General features: G+C 39.9%; 2 protein-coding genes across 3 annotated transcripts in view; both read right to left on the bottom strand.

Moving 5' to 3' along the window:
• Positions 1 to 473: 473 nt before the first annotated feature.
• On the bottom strand, positions 474 to 3,801 carry rflnb (refilin B). The gene is made up of 3 exons (XM_015033481.1): positions 3,222 to 3,801; positions 2,414 to 2,508; positions 474 to 2,008 (listed from the first exon to the last, which is right to left on the bottom strand). The coding sequence occupies exons 1-3, from the start codon at positions 3,420 to 3,422 to the stop codon at positions 1,690 to 1,692; spliced, it is 615 nt and encodes a 204-aa protein (XP_014888967.1). The 5' UTR covers positions 3,423 to 3,801; the 3' UTR covers positions 474 to 1,689.
• A 197-nt stretch (positions 3,802 to 3,998) lies between these two features.
• vps53 (VPS53 subunit of GARP complex) overlaps positions 3,999 to 23,592 on the bottom strand; it is a 37,226-nt gene continuing 17,632 nt past the window's right edge. Inside the window, exons 11-22 of one of the 2 annotated variants that reach the window (XM_015033479.1) lie at positions 21,739 to 21,880; positions 20,424 to 20,522; positions 20,245 to 20,339; positions 18,921 to 19,163; positions 14,230 to 14,377; positions 14,001 to 14,083; positions 13,817 to 13,895; positions 13,367 to 13,515; positions 13,204 to 13,273; positions 12,966 to 13,103; positions 6,436 to 6,540; positions 3,999 to 5,460 (exon numbers count right to left, since the gene is read on the bottom strand). In XM_015033479.1, coding sequence (XP_014888965.1) covers positions 5,290 to 5,460; positions 6,436 to 6,540; positions 12,966 to 13,103; positions 13,204 to 13,273; positions 13,367 to 13,515; positions 13,817 to 13,895; positions 14,001 to 14,083; positions 14,230 to 14,377; positions 18,921 to 19,163; positions 20,245 to 20,339; positions 20,424 to 20,522; positions 21,739 to 21,880 — 1,522 coding nt within the window. In that variant the 3' untranslated portion in view covers positions 3,999 to 5,289. Of the gene's footprint in view, positions 5,461 to 6,435; positions 6,541 to 12,965; positions 13,104 to 13,203; positions 13,274 to 13,366; positions 13,516 to 13,816; positions 13,896 to 14,000; positions 14,084 to 14,229; positions 14,378 to 18,920; positions 19,164 to 20,244; positions 20,340 to 20,423; positions 20,526 to 21,738; positions 21,881 to 23,592 lie in introns of both variants that reach the window. The other variant, XM_015033478.1, reaches the window with a different exon arrangement.

Raw genomic sequence — 23,592 nt, 5'->3', positions numbered from 1 at the left:
CACATTATACAAGTAACTAAAATAAACGGATTACACAAGAACAGACCTTGTTTGAAAATTACCTTTACATTGTACCTTCACGCTAAAGCCACAAGAGGGCACTGCAGTAGCACAAGACTGAAAAGATTGAACCCAAAGAAACAAACGTCAACAGAGCAAATTACCCCCTTCTGAAAAATTATTTTTATTTATTTTTTAAAAATTTTATGCAGGATTTATGGCTGAAAAGCAGCCATAAATCCTGGTGCCATTGAAATCGTGGTGTATGTGCATTTTAGGAGCACATTCACCCTCAACATATTTTCTGGCAAAACATTTAGATTTATCACACCAAGAACTGTTATTTTAATTGATAGCATCTTACCCAAAGTTTGGATTAGAAAAGTTTAACAAGGTTTATCAGTTAAAATTGACATGCAGACAAAGTCTAATATGCAAGTGCAAGTATACGATGTTCAAACATAAAGACAAAATTTCATTTATTCAATAAGTGTTTATTTTATTCAGACATCAACCAAGTGATGGAAATGAATAAGGCACAGAAGGCATTTCAAAATAAAATGAACGACAATGGAAAGAGCATGTTAATTCATTTTTAAAAACTCACGCAGAATAAATAAAAAAAAAAATCACACCACAATTAGTAGTGGAATGTCATAAGCCAGTGATTTATGCCATTATTAGTAAATACCTAAAACGGGTGCCATTTGTGCTACCTGGTTAATCTAAATTTACACACTGAAAACAAACATCTTCATAGATTTACATCACATGAAATGGATGTGCAGATTACTGTTTATAAAGAGGGATGGAAGAGCGCTGCATTACACCATTGACAATACTCTGCAAATAAGGAAAGATTAACAACCTGCAAGTCTTGGAAAAGAATTTCACCTACAAAGAAAGTGGATCTCATCCATTACCCATCAACTCCAATGCAACCTGTTCAACACCCCTCTCATGTCAAAACTACTTAGATTGACACATAGACCAATTAAAAGCCCTGATGCATCTTTAAAAAGGTAATGAATCTTCAAAGAAATTAAAATGCTTTGAGTGCTTGACCAGATGCTAGCGGTTGTGCTAACGGAAACGACTCATTTTGGTTCAGATCTGTCCCCAGATAAAAATATCTTCTCACAGAATAAAGGAGCACACTTAATAGTACTTTCAATAAACCTACCGGGCTACAAATACATAAAAGGTCAACTTTGTAAAAATCAATTCTCATCTTTGCTGTACCAGAGCAGATCCATCCTATCCACAGTTTTGGACAGCAACTAAAAGGAAGCTGCACAAACACCACAGCAGGTCGGTGGCTAGCATCAACATTAAACGTCAAAAGCAAACGCATCCCAGAAATAAGTTCCACTCTCTGATCAAGCAGGAGCACAAAAAACATCTGATAAAAGACTACAACAATAACAGCATTCGGTAGATGTTCAGGTTTCAGTGATGCATTTTAAAAAGCCCAAAGAGGAGGAGGTCTTGATGATGACCTCCAGCCCAGAAACTACCACTCAGGTGGGCTATAAACAAAAAAATAGGCCAGAGAAACGATTACCAAGTCTATAGATGTTTCTGTTTGAGATGAGAAGCAAAAAAAAAAAAAAAGTGAGCTTGAACTGACTTTCAGTGCAACTTAAGTGGGCACATCAGGACAGGATGGCCCTCTAATCTCCTCCTCCTTCACTGAAGTAGCCTCCTGCTCCCAGCCACCTCCAGCTCCACGCTGGACAAGAAGCGCCTGGACAGTCGATGGGAGTCGTAGTTCAGCTCCGTTATGTAGACTGTGCTAGTTGTCTTGGGGTAGATGATCGTGGTGCTCCTGTAGCGGTTGGGTCGATGGCGGGGCTGGAAGTCCAGCTGGGTCTTGTAGTGACGCCACGTACTGTGCGGTAAAGCCACAATTGTCTGCTGGCAGTGTTGGAGGCCCTGGCCCCTCGGCTGGAGGGCCACATTTTGGATGAAGTGACGTTCTGAGTCATAGTTCACGAATGACGTGTATCTGGAGATGAGATAAAGTGTTAGTGAACAAGCATCAAGACTTCAATCAACTACTGAACCGTAGCGAACCCGTGTTTCACCAAAAGGTCACCAGCAGTTACCCAGAGTTTATATAAAGTATGAATGGATTTAGATTTTCCCCTCGAGGCTTGCAGCCAATCAGAGCTAAATTAAGAGTAAAGTCCAATTTAAACGGCATGAAACAACTACTGTATAGTCTCTAATTTTTTTTAAATGAAAATGTTATTTTATGAATCATTTAACCTTTATTATAACAAGTACATTTTTTCACCAAACTATCCTTAAATTTTAAGTACTTTTCAGAGCACTCCATAGGGCAGCATTGGGCCCTAGACAGCATATATACCGATTATGTCTTTTACTTGTTCTGATAAGGTCAACCTACCTCAGTTCTTTTGATGGTAGCAAATCAAGGGCTATGCCTTCTCCAAAGGATAGAGGCTGCAGTTGTGGGAGATTTCCACTTGTTGAAGCTGAGATCTAAATAAATAAATACATTTCTTATAAACCCACCACATGCAGAAATATCAACATGAATCAATCATATTTGAGAAAAATGGGAGCATTTGTCTTATATTATCCAAAATAGAATTGGTATAGCATTTATCTAGAATGTAAAATAAAATATCAAAGTCTCAACTTCACCAGCCCAAGTATTTTACACTACATTACATATAATCAAATGCAGTCTTGACTCCTAAAAAACATTTCAAAAGTGCAAAAACAGCCCTTTAAATCTAGCTCAAAATCTTTGGCTACAAACTAAATAGCAAATTTCATTACAACACTAGTCACCTGCCCATAAATTTGGCATGCAAAAAGATATAGGCAACTCCTAGAGCTACAACTTATATTGGTGGAGTCCTCCTGCCACCCCAAAATTGTGCCGCTCTGGGGGTGAGCCATAATGCCTATATCAAAATCATCGCCGAGTCAAATATGGTACTAATATAATCAGTAAACCGGAGCTTACAAGTATATCCTACTGGTTAAAAGATCTATAAAAATAAATAAATAAATAAATAAATACTTGATTGGGGGGAAAAAAGAACCAAAAACATGCCCTGTGACCCGACTTAAAAGTTAGATTATTATTAAAAATTTATTAAAAAAGCATGAAACATCTGAACTCTGAGTTTATAACATCGAGTATAACATCGGGTATATTGTAAAGCACAGGAGATAATACATACCAGAGAGGCCCTTCCTTCTTCCTCAGACACCAGGTTCACACCACCGGCTTTCTCTGCACCCACGGGCTGCAACCAGGCGCTTGGGCTCGGACTCGGGGGTAGACCAGAGTCCGGGCTATCGAGTCCTCTATCAGTCCTGGTGCAGCTCATATCCAGAGGATCTCCGTCTATTACATTTGGCAAGTCCAAGCTACCAACCATTTCTGGTCTTAAGTTGCAAAAAGTCCAGCTGACGCCGCCTGTGACAGAGAAAGCCTCCTAGATTTCGTGTCCCCTCGTGTTACCGCAAAAACCTCTTCCCGTTCTGAACGCAGGGCTGCAGGCTGGAAATATCATTAACCTGAGGGGGGGTTGGACTCAACCCCCGAACAGCTCCACTGCCTTTCAGCTTCCTTCACTTTAATTGTAAAGCTCCCCAGACTCCCCAAGCCTCACGCCAAACGTACAAGTTACAGTGGGAACGTTCATTTACATTTGTGCAGGAATCAAAGAGACTGCGTTAGACCAGCCACCCGCGGCTGCTCTTCAAACTTCAGGCCCCTCGAAGGGGGGCTTCCACAACCACAAACACAGGAAAGGAAACGCCTTTTCAAGCGCTGATTGGTTGGAAGATAATTGGCAAGAAGAGGCCAGGCCAGGATTTGGGAATTTTTCCAGACCTACATTGAAATTGGACCTTGTTAAGCTTAGGTTGATATGCTTTCCTGGTATTGTGCACAGCGTGCAAGTAAAACACCACCCACCTACTTAGATAGAGAGAATAAGGGGGACGGAATCAGTGGAAATGTTTTAATAACCTTGGATTTGGAGTGTACAATTCAGACACCAGAAATAAGAAGCATGGTGAACCTGGAGGACTGGAATTAAAATAAATAGGTGCAGTAAATGAACAGTTCTTTGTATTGCAGAGACTCTTACACATGATGCATTCTCTGATAACTGATCAGACTTGTGTAACCTAATTTCTAAATATTGAACTGTTACAAAAACAAATAATTACCTGCACTTGCAATATGCACACTCATGTCAAATTTTGACATTTTTCAGGTTACAACCACTAACTTCTGTGTGTGTTACTGGGAATCCGTAGACCAACACAAAGTAGTGCGTAATTGTGAAGTGGAAGTAATATGTTTTATTCACATATAAAAAACTGAAAATTATTGCACTCATTTGTATCCCCTCTCCTGTTGATGTTCTTTAACAAACCTTCAAGCAGCAGCTATTTATACAGACATTAAATCACACATATGTGGACGCCATTAAGAAACTGATTACAATAGATTTTATCCAGGGGTATCAGAGTAGGCTGCAAACAAATGCACAGCACAATTTTCAGACTCTCAATTATGAAAAGCATTATTTTCCTTCCACATCACAGTCATGTACTACTTTATGTTGATCTAAATAACATATATGCGAGTTTGAAGCAGGGAGGGTGATAGAACATGAACAAGTTGAAAGGCTACGAATAAATTTGCAAGACATTGCATGTGATCGTCTGCTCACTGAAACAGCAGATCTGTGCCAGACGTATGTGATGATTGTAGGCCACTGCTCTTTCAACATCAACACCCGAGAGAAAAGTCCCCTTTAAAGATGACACAAATAACATGTCAGTTCGCTCTCCTCCATGCTTAAGCATTTCATTCAAAGATACACCATCCTCCTCTTAGTATTCAGAAACAGTAAATTTAATTAACATCTTAGAATCATCCATGATTAGGTACATTAAGGAGCAGCAGGAGACACTCCGAGCAGAATTTAATCAGCAGTAGTACGTTAGGCCATCTGAGATCATTGACGTTAGTGTCACAGAAACAACAGTGGAAATGTACAGAAATACAGGACGTGTGCAACAGCAACAAACCGTTGAGGAAGTTTCTTCATAACCGAGCATCGGACGGGTTTGTGTGATACCATCGCTTAGAAAGCTTAGCCAACTTCTTCCCCTTTCTGTAGCTCTCTGCTCTAACTGAATGGAGTCTAATGAAGTCTTTGAGACGAATAACTGCAAAACACCTAAAAGGCGCCAGCAGCGCCTGTTGTGATCAAGATCTGAGTCTCTTCACAGTCTCTTTTTGATGAGCTTCTCCAGCTTGCGGATACGAGACGACTCTTGCTCTGGGGTGGGGGCACTGAAGGACAGGGATGGGCCGCTGTCAGATCCAGAGGGCGGAGTGGGTAACCTCTGCCTGAAGAGCTCCAGCATGCTGCTTTGTTCACTGCGCTTCAGACCCTGCACACCCACACAAACCCGCACCAAAAACACAATGAATATAAAAAGGAACAATTACAGAACATGCTTGAGGGTGTGGGTCTAGCATTCAGTGCCAGTTCCAGGACTTTCTCTTACGCTACCAGTTTGGGTTAATTTATAAGGAAGGGAAAAAAAAGTGTACATAAGTTTAAAGAGCAATGGAGGACAAAATAGCTGAACTTAAAAACTCTTAGGTGAATCAAGGTACAGCAAGATTTTATAACCTCTAAAACTGTCTGTCATGCTATTCGTATAGTTTAAAGTCCCTTTATCGAGACTCCAGAAAGAGTGACCAGATCTGTGTAGAGCACAGAGTAACCCTTCCACCTGCTGCTGCACACTGCTGGTCAGCGGGCTAAAATGCCAACAAGACATGTTAGTGGCTTGTTAAAACAAAAAAAAACAACAACAACAAAAAAAAAAATCACTGCTTCCATTGTTATGCAGCCGACTGCAGGTTGTACCGGAGCAGACGGCCCAACTAATTAATTACTTTCAACTTGTTGTACCTATGTCAAGTGAACTTTCAAGAATTGTACTGGACTTGAACACATCACAGTATGAAAGCTGGATATAATCTCAAAAGCTCCTGTAAAATGTGTGATGGAAGATGCACTTACACAACCTGTTGCTGCAACAGAATAATGCAAAGAATGTAGTCCAACAATAAATGGTAAGATTGGGGCATCAATGCACTTATTAAAATCCTCCAGTCAGACTTTTATTTCACATAAAAAAAATCCATAATATTAAAAAAACAACAAAATTGTGAAAAGAAACGTTACATTGTTCTCACTGTTGATCAAGGACTGAAAGACTGCTTTCAACTAAAGGCTAATTTAAATTACAATTAGTCATTTTAGACCTCCTTTCAGGTCACTGGAACGAATTATCACAAACTAGGACAATAGAACAACAATTTATTTAAAACATGGGTAGAACCAACCAACTTGCCTTCATATCCAAAATCTTTTGGAAGGTCTCCGGGTTGCCATCGGCCAGAAGTTTGATGTAGTTATCAACGAACACCACCGGTGGTTCATGTGGGGCCATCACCACCTGTGGAAACATTTAGAGTTTATTGCAGTTTTCAACCTTTCCACTTGCTCAATTAACCACCATAAGACCACAAAAGAGGTCTTTGAGCAATCCCACATGGGGCCTCGGTGCTCCACACACAGGACCATTTGATTTAACCAAGTCAAAGAAGCTGCATGTGAAGTCAGGATTCTGGTTTTATTTATTCTTCGTACCGCTTACATTTTCACCGTTTGCAAACCAGTTACATCATGCGTGAGCGGACAGGAAATAGTTTCACAAGAAATCTTTTCAAAATAAAAATTGATATGGGTTATGAACAGACACAAAAATTACTTTTCTTTTCTTTTTTTTTTACTTTATTCTTTAATAAAGTGTGACTGACAGCATCTACAGAGCTACCTGTTCACAAAATCCTCCCCTCAATATTCCAACAACAACATGCTATATATATGAACACAAGCTTAGCATCTTTTACGCATATTAAAATCCATGAGCTGCACATGGAGCATACAGGAATCACAGCAGGACAGGAATGGAGGGAAGAGCAGGCGGGAGAGGCTCAGGATTCCCTGGAATTCTCTGTTTTCTTACGGGACCTGCTAACTGAGTGATTTACTTTGCAACTGTCCTGGAAGCGGGCCAAGAGAAAGGCCGACGGGGACCGCGGACATAAAAAAGGGAAAGAAATTGGAAGAGTTAGGAATGAAAAAAGGGCATTAAACGTTAGAGCGAGAAATGGAGAAAAATTCAGCCTGGACAGGGGTGGAGATGGGGCTGCCTTTGAAATGCTCCCCAGAAAGAAAACTTCAGAAGAAGAGAAGAAAGCTGGAGCTATGGTGGGCTGGGCTGAGAGAGTGTGGAAAACAGCCACGTCTCACAGGCATTGTGCAGGCCAGGAGAGGCCATCTCAGACAGACAGAGAGAGTCTTATGTTCTTTGAACATAACTGAGCTCTGGCTCACAACACAGCGAGCCCAAACAGATTCATTTTTTAACGCTCAAAGCAAAGAATCTGACAGCTGCTATTAGGAGACGGGATCTTTACTCAACTTTCTCTAGTGCTTCTGCTTCTTTAATGACAGGAGCTTTACATTTTGTGTTGTCGCTTGCATATCTTTGCACTCGATTTGTCTTAATCACGGCTTACTACCGTTACTCATCCCTAAGGTTTTTAAGCTTTATTTTTTTTTTTCTATTACTGCGACTCGTATTTGTGGCAAACCTTTGTCTTTCTTTGGTCCTCTGTTTTAGTGACATTTTCAGTGACATTTTACAGGTGGGGATTCAAGGCTCCACTGATCCCTGGGGTTGCTGTAAATATGTGTCTGGTAAACCCTTTCGCAAATCTTTCCGTGATCCAGCAGTGGCAAGCCCACACAGAATCAGAGTCCTACTTATTCTGTTGTAGCAGGACATTCTTTATCTTTTACGGCTTTGTCCTCTCTTTGTCAGTCATCCTGATTGAGATTTTTTTGTTTTTGCTGTGCTTGCGACCCCAGTCCTGTTAGTAGCTTAATTCCTGCAAAGCTTTAGATGTTGGACAGATGGCCTCACGTTTACTCTGAAATACTTTGGTATACAGTGGGGTCTGAAGTGTATTCAGTGAATCTCCCATGCCAATGTCCAGTAAGTACAACTCATTGCTTCTCCATCACCATGCTTCCTAAGTGGTATGAGGTGTATGTGCCTTCTTCAAACAAAACAGTTGTTTTCTGGCTGTACAAGTGAACTTTAGTTTCATCTGTCCAAAGGACATTGGTCAGTTTAGTTTTTTCAATAGACCCATGTGCCTCAACTGGCCTGAAACTTTAGTCTTTTTTTCCTATCATGCCACTCAAAATCTTGAAACAAAGACATTTCTGGTGACTCACATCCAGGGTTTGTTCCACCTGCTCTATGACACTAAAGATCAGGACTTATAAAGACATGGCCAATTGAAAACTTGCTATTAATCCAGCAGGACTCAGACTAGAGACCTGTGGCTATGCATTGTTGTTTGGTGGAATATTTGGCATTTATATTTGTTTATTGTGCTGTTCTGACTCTTTTAACATGCAAACAAAAGCCTGCAGAGTCTGAGATGGAGATCTGCGCTTTTTTGTTTTGCAATTTCTGAGTGTTGCACAATCTAACCTTGTGGTGATTTCGCTGAGATGTTCACTCCTTGAAAAATTGTCTTAAATGTTATTACACAAGTGAATAATCATTCTCAGTGTAAAATTAACTTCGTCGTAATTAAATTAACTTATGTGGAAATGTCCTCATGACCCTTCCCAGGTTGACGGCAACAAGCAATTGCTTCTATTCCTTCTTGGCATTGTGCTTATAAAAACCTGTATACTCCACACTTGCAAACTTTGAAAACCGTAGTGAACATCGCTGGATACCAGTAAATCAATTGCATTTGATTTGCAGTACCTGACTGCTACTGTTGCTTAATTTTACTTAAATCCAACTAAAGCAGCAAGGATGTATGTAGTTGCTTCTCATTACATTAATGACATTAAAACTTTCTTTTTTCTATAACTTTGTTTTCAATCCATTAAGCTCAAGCAGTCTTGCTGCAGAAAACACAATGATGCAGGGAGATAAAGCAATAGATTAGAAAGTGCACAGTTCAGAGCATGTAGCAACGGATATTTCCCAAATGAAAACAGATCATACTTATGCAACGGTGAATAAATGCTAATGCTTAGAAAAGCTGATTTGAATATCATACAAAAGGGATCAAGACTTTTGTAAATCTAATTTACCTCCCTGGATTAGTTACATATGCTCTCAAGGGTATAAAACACAACCTAAAACAATACTGCTTCAGTATAAAGCACTGGCTGCTCTGAAATTAAATAAACGTGGAGCCGGCAGCCGTGACTGTCTCACAACAAGCATTAAACACTTGTGAAGCTCCTGCAACTCTCACTCTAAACTGTAGCTTTACTGTAAGGGTAAACCGGATTTAATTCGAGTCCACAGCATCCTGAAGTGCAATTTGAAACCATCACTGAGTGAAGGTAGAGGAATTCCTGTGTTGACCTTCTTACAATAGGTTTGTCTTTGAGAAGTCTGAGCCCAAGGTGGAAGCAATTACCTGGGAGGAACATCAATGTTACATAAAGTCAATGGCTGAAATGCTGGCCACAGGCCACAAGTTTCTCTTTCCTCTCAGTCAAAAGCCAAAAATCATCGGAGTAAACCAGTGCTTGAGTCTTTCCGGAGAGCCTGCCACAATACTGAGAAATCATCCTTTTATCTTGGTTTAGCTTTGATAAAATACTCAAGGTACCCACTCATTTTTCATGTGAAAATCCTGCTCTTTTGAAGGCGCACAGTGCCTCAGCCCTTTTTAGCAGAATATTAAGAGCAAAAGTCCAACATTTCTCCACAACTTATTAGCAGAAATTTCTAAATCGGAAGGAAACGACGAACGGAGGAGGGAGAAATTCTGGAATTGCACTTATTACAGTTTGCTTTTTCCAGACCTGGAAACTATTTTAATCCAATATACTGCCGCTCATGAAAAAAATGTTTAACACATTACATGTGCAGCATTGCTGTATTTCAGTCAGTTGGGTTGTTTTCTGTATCTGCCGTTGCAAAAAATGTACTCCTATAGAACGCTTGGCACTAACGATTTTCTGCTTATATCTCTTCTCGTACATAATGTCAAGCCTTCACAATGAGATTTTCTACCCTGCTTTCAGAGTAATGCACTTTAATCAATCTAAGGCCTGTATGCAGCCTTATCTCCGTCTGACTTCTTCAGAAACTGGATAGATCCATTCTAGTTAAATTGGGCCTTCAGGCAATCAAATATATATAAAAAAAAGGAGTGGGCCGCTTTGAATGAATTTATGCAACCTCGAAAAGGGAAGATATGTTAAATTTGAATCAGATGAGATGAATGGAAAATAATTTATATATATTTAGGCTACTCCTGCAGAGGACCATGTCAAAGCTTAAAGAGACCACAGAGAACAGACGGCGACACAAAACCAAATATGAAATGGCTGACATGCGGGCTTGTCTGTGTCGGTGTCTGAGACGACGCGAGTGTGCCACAAGGCCTTCATCTAAGACAGGCTCACTTATCTCCTGGTCTCCCAGTCAAAAAGGGCTAAGGCAGCACAATCACAGCGGATCAGGCTCACTGTAAACACAAAGAAAGACCAGCCCGAGGAAGGAAAGAAGCCCCCCTGGGAGTCCAGTAAAAATCAAGGGAGCATGTGACTTTCTCTACACCCCAGAGATGGTTAATTAGGGCGTGGTTTGTGTGTGGCCGCCACATACCGGTGTCCTCCAGAGCCTCATAAGGTAATTCTGAGAAAAGGCAAAATGTCTGTCCTGTGATTGCCCTCTTCGCTGGAAACATCATCCAATTTGCAATGCGGTGCACTGCATGTGTGGGAGGAGGGTGTTGTCACGAGCAGACACTCACACACACACAAACACACACGCACACCTTTTCACAGGCACAACCACACGCTGGTTTTAAAGGTATATGCCTGGTCTTGGCCTGTTGCTCATTCATTAAACCAGTGCAGCTCCAGTCCTGTTTTCTTCTTGCCTCATGTGAGATAAGCTATTTTGTGGAAACATGCTCATAAAGTGCTATTGTGAGAGGGGATAAAGACACAATTAAAGGGCTATTCTGCCAAAAATAAACTCGCAGTGGATAATCTGCTCAAGTGACTAACTCGAGGCAAGCATTTAAAGCTGGCTCAGTGGTTCGACCACAAACACTGAGGGGAGAACTGTTTGTTTGGTCTGTTCTTGCTTCCCATGGTGGAACCTCGATCAATGGAAAAGCAGCCGTGATTCAGTTTAGTAGAGTCAACATGGGCATGAATGTCACCCATACTGGGCTTTTACTTATTTGAGACAATTCTTTTGTCAGGGTGAAAGGATCAAAAACAATAAACAACAAAGAAAATGCAGAGCGAAAATAAAAAACATAAAGCCGACACCTTTCAATTCAACTGAAATTTGCAACCATCCAGATGTCATCTGAAATAAAGTTTCATGGTTAGACAAGAAAGATTGGATCAGTCTCAGTGACAAGAAGCATGTCTAGAGAAGTAAAGGTCACACTTACAAGCTTATGATCACTTCGGCAAATGTCAAGTTACGTCGTGGCTGAGAGGCTGTTTTGCTGGTGCATTGCAGAAAGGAGACACTGCTCAGCCCAAAGAGGGCAGCACTGAGATGGTTTTAGGAAAAATATTGCAGAACTCGACACATTTCTGAGAAAATGTCAACATTTGCAGAGAAACATATAGATAGCATCTCAAGGACACATTTATGGGCTTTTTCCACTGGCTCTAAAGGTCCAGGCTCCACTCTACTAGTACTCAATAATCTACTACCTGCAAAATTATAGTGGATTTGGGATTTAGTTACTCTTTAAGTCCCTGGAATGAGCTGGAACTCAACCTTACTGAACATTTGTGGACAGTGCCCAGAAGTTGGTTTGGTGAAAATACAAGAACAACCAATTTTATTGAGCCTGACCATTTCTGAAGAACATTGCCAGAACTTGAAGTTTTTTATGTTAATAAAAATGTGTTTTTGGTGCGGTCTGCGTAGGAACATTCATCCAATATTAGTGGAGGAGTACGGTATTTATTTAGCATTGGAGCCTGTGCATAACATCAACCCAGTGTGAGTTACCAAAACTTCCAAAAATAATTTCAAATTCAAACACAACATTTCTGCTTTAAAATTCATTGAAGTTGTGTGATACATAAACTTTACATTATAAATTAAAACAGTTGAAATAAACCATTAAAACCTAAAACTTCTGCCTCCACTCTCTTGTACTTCGTTTTGTCAGTCTATTTGTGGTCAAAAGTCTAAAAGACTTTTTTTTTTTTTTTCTACTTATGTTAGACAAGAAAGTCTAACATAAGTAGACCCGACAGTGAAGAGCTGACATGTTTAACCGGACATGTCAGCTCTTTACTGTCAACTCTACTAAACGGAAATACAGAAAATCTTTTTCAGGCCACACACGTAAGAAGGTTTATCTGAGGAGCCCAGCCTTTAAAGGGCACCAACCCAAAGCTCCGGTTGTAAAAACGACCAACACAGATTGAGCCACCCAAGTTAAATGTCATAAAATGTGAAGTGTCCTATAAGGTCAGCAAATCAGTAATACTGTGTTTAAGTTGGGCAGTCTTGTATATAGAGTCAAACTTAAGATCTCTTAAGAATCCGTCAGTCAAACAGATGCAAAGCAATCCTGAGTTTATCCAAGAAACCTATGTTGTTTAATCCTCAGTGGCATTAAGAGATGAGGCTGAGTTTTTCCAAAATTCATTAAATAAAGCTTGCACTCATTTAATTTTTCCACACACACACCGACTTGAGAAAGAGAATACGTCTGAATAGGGCTGCTGCACAGAAGCCTAGCAAGTGATCGTCCGTACCTTAGCCCAACTCCTCACCTTAAGTATCATCTCTGCACGCGTCATGCCTTTCACTACAATCTTGGTGTAACTGGCAGGCGCCTTTCTGAGCACCTGGGAGCCTATGGATGGAAGATCCAACAAAACCGTCTTCAGGGAGTGTGTATCCAGGAGGAGCTGGTGGAGGAAAATGACCAAATAAACTTATAATGCCACGCAGTAAAATTCTCACCCAGCGGAAATGACCTCAAGAGAACTTGGAGCAAATTAAACCTACCTGCTCGGCTCCCACCATGCTGATAGGCTTACATCTGAACAAGTGGTTAATAAATTTAGGAATGAAAGAGCTAAAAAAGAAAGATAAAAGTGACAAACATTTAGCTCTAACAACTTTAACGCCTTGCTTAGAATAAAAGAAAAAGTGCATCTGTGTGTAATACTTTGTAAACTTGATGCAAAACTGTGTGAAGTATTTTCGAGTAGAGGCAAGGTTGTCTCTGATGATGGGCACGTTTTGCTTAATGTGCATGATGATTGATGTGACGTAAGGACTCTGGTCACCCACATGCTCCACGCTCTGCCACGGCATCTGAGGGTCAGATCGCAAGGGGGGGGGGGAGAGAGAGAGAGAGTGAGCAGAAGATCTGGTCGCAAACACATCTAATCGCGCGGCTTACATGATGTGACAATCCATTTAATCTAATTACATTACAGACAAAGACAGAATTATAATGTGCTTCTGGGTGGGAGCGATAAGTTCACAAAACCACCAGAAATGCAGTGTTGTAACATCTATTGACATTACAGCTACAGGCAAAAATATGTTTGTCTCTTAATGAATGGCAGCTGTTTGATTTAATTTTATTAAATCTCTGACTGTTTTTATAAACCTTGCTCATAGCACTCAGAGCGGGATCGCAGGCAGCGTCGAGATCCTGAACCAGCAGCTGGATACTGTTTGAGATCACACTGTAAAAAAGAAACAAAAACAAACAAAAAAAAAACCCAGAAAACATTAAAATGTGGTTGTTGCACAGAAGACGAGTGTGTCTCAGCTCACTGAAAAATGCTTACGTGCTGAAAGTGTCCATCTCCCCAGTCAGATTTATTCTCTCCACCAGGACCTTATCTACTTTTTCCTTCAGCTTCTCCTCCAGCTGAAACATAAATACACAAGAAATGTAACGCACAACAACACTTTACAACCCTTCAGCTGGGGTGGCTTGAACGTGGTTGCGTATAGCATTAAACGAAACTTTGCATAAACTGTCCTGCAAATGCCAGCCATAATTTATCCACATACCTGTTGCGTGGTGGCCAGACAGTATTCTGCAGTACTAAGGATGCTGCAGATCAGGCAGAGCTCATCTACATTGAACTTCGCTGCTTCATAGCCTTCTTTTTCCTTCAGCAGGCTGGTGATGGTGAGACCCCCGCTGTTACTGCTGGATCTGGACATGTTGGGGGAAAAAAAAAAACAGCAAAAAGAGAAAGAGCAAAAAAAGCAAAGGGATTAGGATTCAGAAAGCATTATTAATTTATTTGAATTAGTTTTTTTTTTTTTTTTTTACTCAAAGCATGTACAACCTGAGAAATTGACTGGCAGGCAAAAACTCCACATTCATAAATTACGAAGTGGTAAAAAAAGTAAAAACTAAGCTTGTCACACAAAACGTCTACACCTAATAGATAATGAATGTTTAGGTTATAATGGATCTCGAGACTGGCTTGAAAATAAATCTAATAGTGTATCAGGGTTCATATGATTCTTCACAAGTTATCGAAGTGCTGAGGTAACAAGAGAAACAAGTTGATACGCAACTATTAAGAATGTGGGAGCAAAATGATTCGTTTACGGATACAAAAGGGCAAGAAGGTTGGGAGAAAATGGCAGCACATCAGTATAAAACAAGAGTTTGAAATGACCTGAAGCCTTTCCAGCCAGCAAGTCTTTTTGTTTAACTAAAATAAACATCGTATTTGACCTTAACTCTTATTCAGCACACACTCATTGCATCAGAGACAAACCCCGGTAACCTCTGTCAGGAGCATGTGAAGCACTTAGGGTGTCAAACCGGCACAAATGTTCGGTGTGAACCACTTAAAAAGCTTCATAATTAGTCTCTCCATCAAATTGTACTAACATTTCTAACCTATCATTTTAGGTGGGTCCAACTGTAACTGCTGGTGGAACTGTCATCCGTTGTTGATAAAAAGGTAAGTGCAATGTTCAGCTGTGCAAACCGAACAGTGGAGTTGATCTGAAGAGGTGGCTAATTTGGAGCACACCGGCAGAGATTATTTGCGGATTCGCTTATATTGGGGCTCAGTAGTAATAATCAACAATAGCCGCTTATGTATGCTGATTGTTAATCAATTTGAGGCCGAGCTGGAGAGGAAACACTGCAGTTTCCTGAGATGGGGGTCGGCTTTACCACGAGTTTCCTTTTTTTAAAATTCTAGCCTCTGCCAAATGTAATTTTTTTTTTTTCAGGTGAAGTACATTTTTTTGTAAATAAACAATACAAACTAATTTCAAGGTTCAAGTCCTCTTTACTAATGAAGAATGACATATATTTTGTAAAACTGCAATTGAGTTAAAGTAATGCAGAAAAAGCTGCATGTGTTTTAGGGCTGAACTTACTTGTAGTAACATTTGCATTGAAATAATTGTCATTAAGTCTTTTACTGAGGAAACCAAAGCTATAACTAAGTCCATATTTACATAGAATGAAAAGTTTTCTGCCTGTTTAGGTCATTTATTTTAAGCAATTCAGTATTTTTAATTAAATCTACAATGACGGGTTTTGATATCCTGACCAGTGACAATTTCCTTTGGATTATTTTTCTTCCATCTGACAATCACAGATCAGAGGCAATCAAACCAGAAACCGCCAACTCCAATCTCTGGACTACTGACTGTAGAAACTAACTAATGTGTTAGAAATGCTAGATGAGAGTACAGTCAGAAAACACATATTTAGTTTTAGAAACATAATAATTTCCCAGATTAAACTGATCTTGACAAAATGAAAGATATTCCTCCATGAATGCATCAGTGTTTTATGAAGAAAATCATGTAATAAAGATTTTGTTGGTAATTTCAGGGGGATTTTTGCTTAATTTTGGAATAATACAACATCCTATTTAGGAAATTAACTCAATATTATTTTGTCTAATGGAACTATAAAAAAAAATAATTCTTGTGCTGTTAGTCTTGAGTATAAAGATGGTTTCCCATTGTGAACATTTCCACAACAAGATGTTTAATAGTTAATGTCAAACCAAAGATCCCCCACCCCCTATTACACGCTACATTGCCCTCTCTTTCTTCTAATGTCTCAAAAATATATAAATATTTTTTTTAACTACAGGTAAAAATGACATTTTTTAATAACTTGGCCACAAGGGACATAATTATACACAGATGCAAAAAAAACGGGGTCCAAAGAGGCCACACTGGCGACACAATATTAATAAACGTCATAACACAGACGTGGGCAAAACCACAACATAGTTCAAGCTCCTTTTGAGGGCCCCTTTCAAAACCTCACAAAACAAATTCACAGCACACCCCCACTTGATGGGTGTCTGCAAGTGTGTGGATTTCTAAAGAGTCTCAGTGCATCCATGACAGTATTTGTATACGGCTCAGAATATGGCATGCATTAGTTGCAAACACAATGCTGTAATTAGGGTGCAGGAATATCTCAGTCCGGGTGTGTGTGTGTGTATGCGAGTGTGTGTGCACCACAGCCTAGCTGGGGATGATTTCTGATGTGGCCAATGAGCCAAAGATGTTTTCGCTGGTAGCATATTAGGCTTTGCCACAACATAACCAACTCCAGATCGCTCATGGCATGCCATCCCTTATCCCTCAAACGCAGTGAAGACAGAACATGGTGGTTTCACATATAACTGCAAACCAGGCCTGCAATTTGCCAAAAAGAATGAACAAACACGGGCGTGGCAGGCTCAAACAAATGAGTTTGTTACCATCTAGAAAATTGCAAATTCCCAAAGCTTGGCTTTTTTACAGTGTGGGCGCAAATTCAGTTCTAAACAGCATTTGAGGTGTTTTGTTTAACAAGTTGTTTACTGAAGTTTTGTAGTCATCATTATGTTAACTGTTAAAGCTAAACAAGAGTTTTTAAAAAAAAAAAGCTGCAGCCATGAGTTATCCTAATTGAATGAAGTGTCATTATAAATGCACTCCAATCAAAACCTGCCCAAAACCCATAGTGAGGTAGTTGTTATTATGTATAACTTAGTCATTTGAGTCAGCTGTGTCTCAAATATCTAATATCCTGATGTGAAGCTAAAACCCACAGGACAGAAGATCTCGAGAACCAGGGTTGGAGACCAATGGAGTAGCTTATATAGAAAATATAATAGCTTTGAGAAGTGTTTAGTAATTAGTTCATTTATTTTTGTAACTTTTTTGAAAAAAAAAAAAAAAAAACAACTGAGTATTTTTAGTGCACCATACACTTTACTTTTACTCGAATAATATTTTAAACTAATAATTTTTTATTGCAATCTTTCAAATGTCAGAGTTTGTACTTTTTTTTAAAAGTTTCTCTGATTAATTTTGTTTTTTTTTTTTTTTTTTTTACAAATTAGGTCAGAGGTTAAGATCAGACAGCCATTTACTGTTTGAGCAGCCTAGTTAGCAAATACTTCGACTGGAATCATTTTTGAATGACTACTTTTTACTTCTACTTGAATAAACATATATTTAGGTAAAGCAGCTGCTGAGGACAAGTTTTGGCTACTCTACCCACCTCTGACAGCTAAAATCACAAACTACCAGATTAATCCCATTTTCTGGTTCAATTTGATTAACACCAAACCCATAGAATCAAGTTTTCACTTAAATCAAACCTTTCTCACAATGTGAAGTAGGAACTGTCAACGCGTCGCCTCATATCCTGATTTAAATACAGTTTCAGCGCTAATACCACTGAAGCACACAAAGGCCCATCTTATATCTGAAACAAGTAACCTCAATGATCCTTAACTTTTTGGAAAATGGCTGTCCCGCTGCATCTGGAATAAAACTAACACAGAATTTGAGAAAATGAACATCATGCTGACAGTCAAATATGGTGGAGGTATTTGAGTTATGCAGCAGAGAAATGACTGGAAGCCCGACAAAGATTCTGGCTTTTCCCAGTCAAAGCCTGAACTTCAGTTCCATTGTAAGTATTGTGCCACCACATTACCTCAAGAAGACCATTCATGTTTGGACCCGAATTCTAATAAAGCGATGTAAAACACTCAGTGCTGGTCAAACCCTAGTTAAGCAAATACTTCATGTCAGCTGCTGCCCCCAAGGGCGACACAAGCAGTTATTAGGTTTAAGGGATAATCTCTTTATCACACAGGGCCACGTTTTATGTGTTTAAATAATATTTTCATATTAATCACTGACCTGGAACATTTAAGTGTGATCGAAAAGCAAAAGCAGAAGAAATCTGCATGCACATAGTTATTCAAAGTACTGTGTATGATTACTCAAGGTTTGCTTTGAAGTTACAGAGTTAATATTTTTATGTTTCTAATATCTTATATTAGTGATTAGCATGATAAGGATGGCTAGTTTTACCAAAACACTTCTAAGATTTCCAAATCTTCCATATTTCATTATGGACAGAAGTTGAAGAACTAAAATGATTAAACAGATCCACTTTCTTGTCATCAGATCTTTGTCTCTTGTAGCCTAGGTGGAACGCTAACTCATGCAGAATATGCCTGATTTTGAATGCTCATTGGTAACCGCATCCACACTGAAGAGTGTTGCCATTTACAGCATTCAGGTGTCTTACACTCAGTGATTATATTTCTGAGTTCTCGCCTGAACGGTCACCGGTCAGACAAAGTTGAGCTGAAAATGATCGGATTTGGTTTATCAGCTGATTTCTTAAAGTTTCTCCAGACATTTTTTTTAATTGATCAAACAAACAAACAAAACATTAAATAAAGCGCTCTCACTTTGGCAGGTTGCCAGAAAGGATTTTCCAGGCGTATTCTCTGAGGAACTTCTGGAAGATTGTTGTGAGGGCGATCATGGGTTCCCCAGTGCTCAGATGGGAACACTGGACCATACACTTCTTGTAGTAAACGAAGAGGTCGGCACAGCTGGGCAGCACGGCGCCACCCTCCTCGGTCCCTGCCTTGGGTGGGCCTTGTGCTCGGAAATCAGCCACAAAACGGTCAATCAATTCTCCAAGGTTCCTGCAGATAAAGAGACAGTTAGCCAAAGCCACACAGGTTTTAAAGACACACACACACACACAAACACACACACACACACACACACACACACACACACACACACACACACACACACGCACGCACGCACGCACGCACACACACACACACGTAAGCAGCAAAATTAGGGCCATTTCAAATGAAATGAATTAATTATATAAAAACATTAAAGACATATGATGAGTCCTTATAAATAAATAACAAGCAGAGAGGCTGAGAGCCAACTGGATAAATATACAAGAAAGTGTTACTTGTGCCAAATTTTCTGTGCTGCCAGTTGTTGTGGCCCAGTTCTCCTGAATCAGGCAAATAAAGCCAAGGACATAACAAGCAGGCCACTGTTCTCCTCAGCAACGTCCCACTGGGTACAAGCTGATTTGGCCTCTGCTTTTTGGACTGAACTGAAATGAGGTTGTAGCTGTAGCTGCCTTATGGGTCAATCCTGTCCCCTTTGGACAGGACAAACAGCATTTTAGGCTCCTCAGATTTGCATATGACTCTTTCCGGTTACAGAAAATATTGGCAGAATTAAGGAGGGGGACGGACTGAAAGGGAACTGAAGTTTTGTGGTTAAAATTTGCAGAGGTGGTTGTTCAAAAACTAAAAGTGCAGAAATAAGCAACAAAAGAATATATATTTTTATTTTTTTTAAATGAGAAAATAGAAAAGACTGAAACATGAATCAGACAAAAGAAGAGGCAATCTAAAGAAAAAAAAAAGGAAAGAAAGGAGAAAGAGGTGGGAAAGAAAACAGGCATATCTGCTGTGACAGCATTTATTCACCCTCCCTCTCTCTTTCTTTCAGTCTCTGTGGTTGTGCAGCTAATGGGAAACATTTCTGCCACAGCGGAGACAGAAGCATGCAGAGGAACAAGAGCTCGAGAGGCAGGAGGAGGTGAAGCAGAATAACAGGACAAGGGGCTGATTGATGAGCAGCGAGTCCAAAAAGCATTCACGGGCCAGCTTTACATACAACCTGCTCTCAAATCTGGCGTTTGCACCCTAACCCACTTCATTGCCCTCGGCTGTTATGAGTGTCGCTCACTTGTCTTGGGACTCAATGTAGACGTAGAGATGAGGCTCAAAACACTTGGAGATGATGCCATGGAATGGATTGTCGGGGGCTTTGGGCTTCCTCGGCTGAAAAAAAACAGAAGATTCAAAACGTGTTCAGCGATCCGACTCTTTTGAAGTTGCTATAAATTTTAAGTGACTTCAACTTACCTTAGCAAGATCTTCATCCTTTTCTGATCCCGCATCTTCCCCCGGATCGTCCTCTAAAAATGGGTTAGTTTGATCTAGTGGGCTATTTGGTCTCTTCTGCTGCTGTAAAAATATATAACACAACCTCTGTACTAATCTCTAATGCACATTTTGTAAAGACAAGATTTCATTGTAGTTGGAATAGTCAAGGTTTCCGACAGATCACTTGCTGTGGTGCTTTAATCATAGATTTATATAATTCAACTCCACTAAATTACTGGCCGAAACACACAGCTTACTGGGCATGGGTCTGAAGTGAGTTCACTGCAGACAAAAAGGGCTTCTGTGAAGCTTTAACTCTATAAGGTCAGGACGAGGTTGGCCTACTTGGCCATAACTAATCATGCCCCCCATTATCTGTTTTCACTGCAACCGTCACTTCCCCCTTCACGCAAAAGACATGACCTGGATTAAAAGGTGTCTTCAGGCGTCAAAAATGTTGAGGATGAGAACAGAATTGAAAGGTAAAAACAGCTATTTCATTTCAACACTTTTCCAGTGCAAAAAAAGTTAATAATAATAAAATAAAATAAAAAAACATACGGGATTTTACAGATTCATTCAATCTGAAAAGTGTTGTGTGCACAAGTTTTTTGTTTTTTTTTAAATGTAAACTAATGCAAGCAAATGCCTTCACAAGTCACCTCAGTATACAATATCTGTTCAATGAAGGCCTTAGGGGTTTGTTAGAGAAAATCAGTGAACAAACAGCATCATAAATATCAAGAAAGCAGACAGATTAGGGAGAACGTTAAGGCAGAGTTAGATTTTAAACAAAAGTATCTCAAGCTTTGAACCTGCTACAGAGCAATGTTCAATCTACCATCTGAAAGTGGACCCTAACAAGACTTCTCTAATCTGTTTGGCTGGGCTAAAGGGGGGATTAATCAGAGCGATAACTCTGGAGGAGCTGAAAAGATCCTCAGCACAGACAGGAAAATCTGTGGACAGTAGAGCCATTAATTGCACACAACACATTTGGCTTTATGGGAGGAAGAAAGTCATAGTACACAGACAAAGCCAACATGTGACCAACTATTTGGCCGACACATATTGGATAACATGCTATATCAACAACGCCTGAACACACGTTTCTTACTTTGTAAAAATGATGGCATTAGTGTTTGCATTACTTTCTGATGTAACATTACTGTGAGTAAACAGTGCATTTGTCTTTTGATTGAATATTCAAGTTGGACACTCCTTTTCTGAGGAAATAATAGTGTTTGGATTAAGCAGACAGAGTTTTTATTGTGACTGTGGAAACTTTTCTTACCCCAGGTGTGTCCGTTAAGGTGCATCCTGTGAAGCGCTTGGCCAGCAAACCCTCAAAGTTTGTCGTCCTCTGGATAGCGAACAGAAGCAGTTTGACTTCAATTTCCTTTGCCCGTGTTCGCATCACCTTGGCTAGTTCCACCCTTTTCAAACACACACAACAGGAACTTGTAGATGGCTTCAAAAAGGGTGTTTCTTTGCAACTTGCCCAGGCACAGTCATTCAAATACTCCACCAGGTGTTTGCTAAGTGCTGCTGGCTAATCTGAAGGAACTGGCTGGGGGAGTGGCAGAGGAGGGCTGTTCTGTGAGGCAGAAACTCAGAACTTTGGAAACTGCAGCTCTGAGGAGAAGCTGCACCCGGAAAGCGGCGCTGGGTCCACGCAGGTGTTTTGGATAGAAAAAAATGGCTGCCGTGGAAAATCCAGGTATGTTTTTGATGAGAGAATAAGATTATAACATGATGTAAAGTTAAAAAAAAGACGATTTCCCACAATACTGAGGTTTTAACAATCTGCTGAGGAGAACTGCCTTATCTCAGTGTTGCTTGATCACAGCATGACACCAAGGAGAAGGATAAAACCGACTCAAAAAACGCATGGTCATTATGGTCATTGTGGTTTGGTCAATACTAAAATGTCAGAGTCTTCTTGGAAACGATGCTGATGGGCCTTTTTGCACACTGTGTCAAAATTGGTTTAAAGGTTTAGTTTACCATCTTTAACTGTCCCAAGATATTTGTAAGACTGCACTCTCTCAATGTCTTGAACTTTGATTAGAGTGACCAATGCACACGTCAAATTGTTTTAATTCAAAGGCACTCACAGTGATTGTGTAAAACTTTTTAGAAATATAAAAACGTAACTAATCTAAAATGAGGCGCAAAAGTTGTTTACAAAATCATGGTTTCCTTTTCAGTTTGTTTTCTCATTTCATGTTACCACCGTTGATGCCACTTTGTTCTAAATACAACTTTTTCCCCCAGCTATCCACGTTGATGCCTATGGGTATTCCTCTATCTCTAGTTAGACCTTCTGCAGATGATACTTGCAATTTTCCTTCATTCAAGCCACTTTTGAACAACCTGTTACAGGCAGAACTGTTGCCTTTATCCCACTTTGATGGTCCGTGTGAGAGACACCGACATGAAATTGGAGAAAAACTGTTTGTGAGCCTTGACGTTAACAGAGGAAGAATTCACAGAACTGAACAGAGAGGGCACAGAAGCTGTTGTGTTGCAATGTCAGACTTCTGGTTTCAAAACGTCAGTACGCTTAAAAAAAAAAGCACAAGAGGGGGTTGCATTACAACAATTTAGCTTGACTTAGTGAGAGCCAGCAATGGCGGCAAAATGACAGACTCATCCGAGTGGTTTTATGGTGAAAGGAGCTTCGGTTGCAGCCAGAAGCAACACACAGAGGCCAAAGCCGCTGCGTACTTTCAAGCACGCAGAGGCTTGAAAAGTTGAGGGAAAAGATGGAGAAGTATCAACATTGGGTCAGTGCTTATGTGGGCCATTGACTTCAACTGCTGAAAAAAAATAATTGTACTCATTTCAGGAGTAGAAACTCATCAGCACTTCAGATCAATTCATAATGCTAAGGATTGGAAATGACAAATTTCTTCAATGTCTGTGCATTATTTGTTTTACCGTTTCCTGTCACTTTCTTCCCTCTTTCTCTGTATAAATGATTAGCACTTAGAGCAGTCATAAACTATGCGATTAATTCCCCATGCTTTGTTTGAACCCCCATGATTTTTGTGGTTTCTTTTTTTTTTTTTTTTTTTTTTTTTTTGGGGGTGTGAGAAAACCCCAAAGCAATTCGCTCCGACTTGCCCCCCTTTTCGGGAAACAT

The sequence above is a fragment of the Poecilia latipinna genome, unplaced genomic scaffold (assembly GCF_001443285.1).
Source record: "Poecilia latipinna isolate Pla-1442-1.1 unplaced genomic scaffold, P_latipinna-1.0 Scaffold270, whole genome shotgun sequence".
NCBI classification, from domain to species: Eukaryota; Metazoa; Chordata; class Actinopteri; order Cyprinodontiformes; family Poeciliidae; genus Poecilia; species Poecilia latipinna.
Note: the sequence above shows the minus strand (reverse complement) of the source record. Positions and strands in the feature narration are given on the sequence as shown.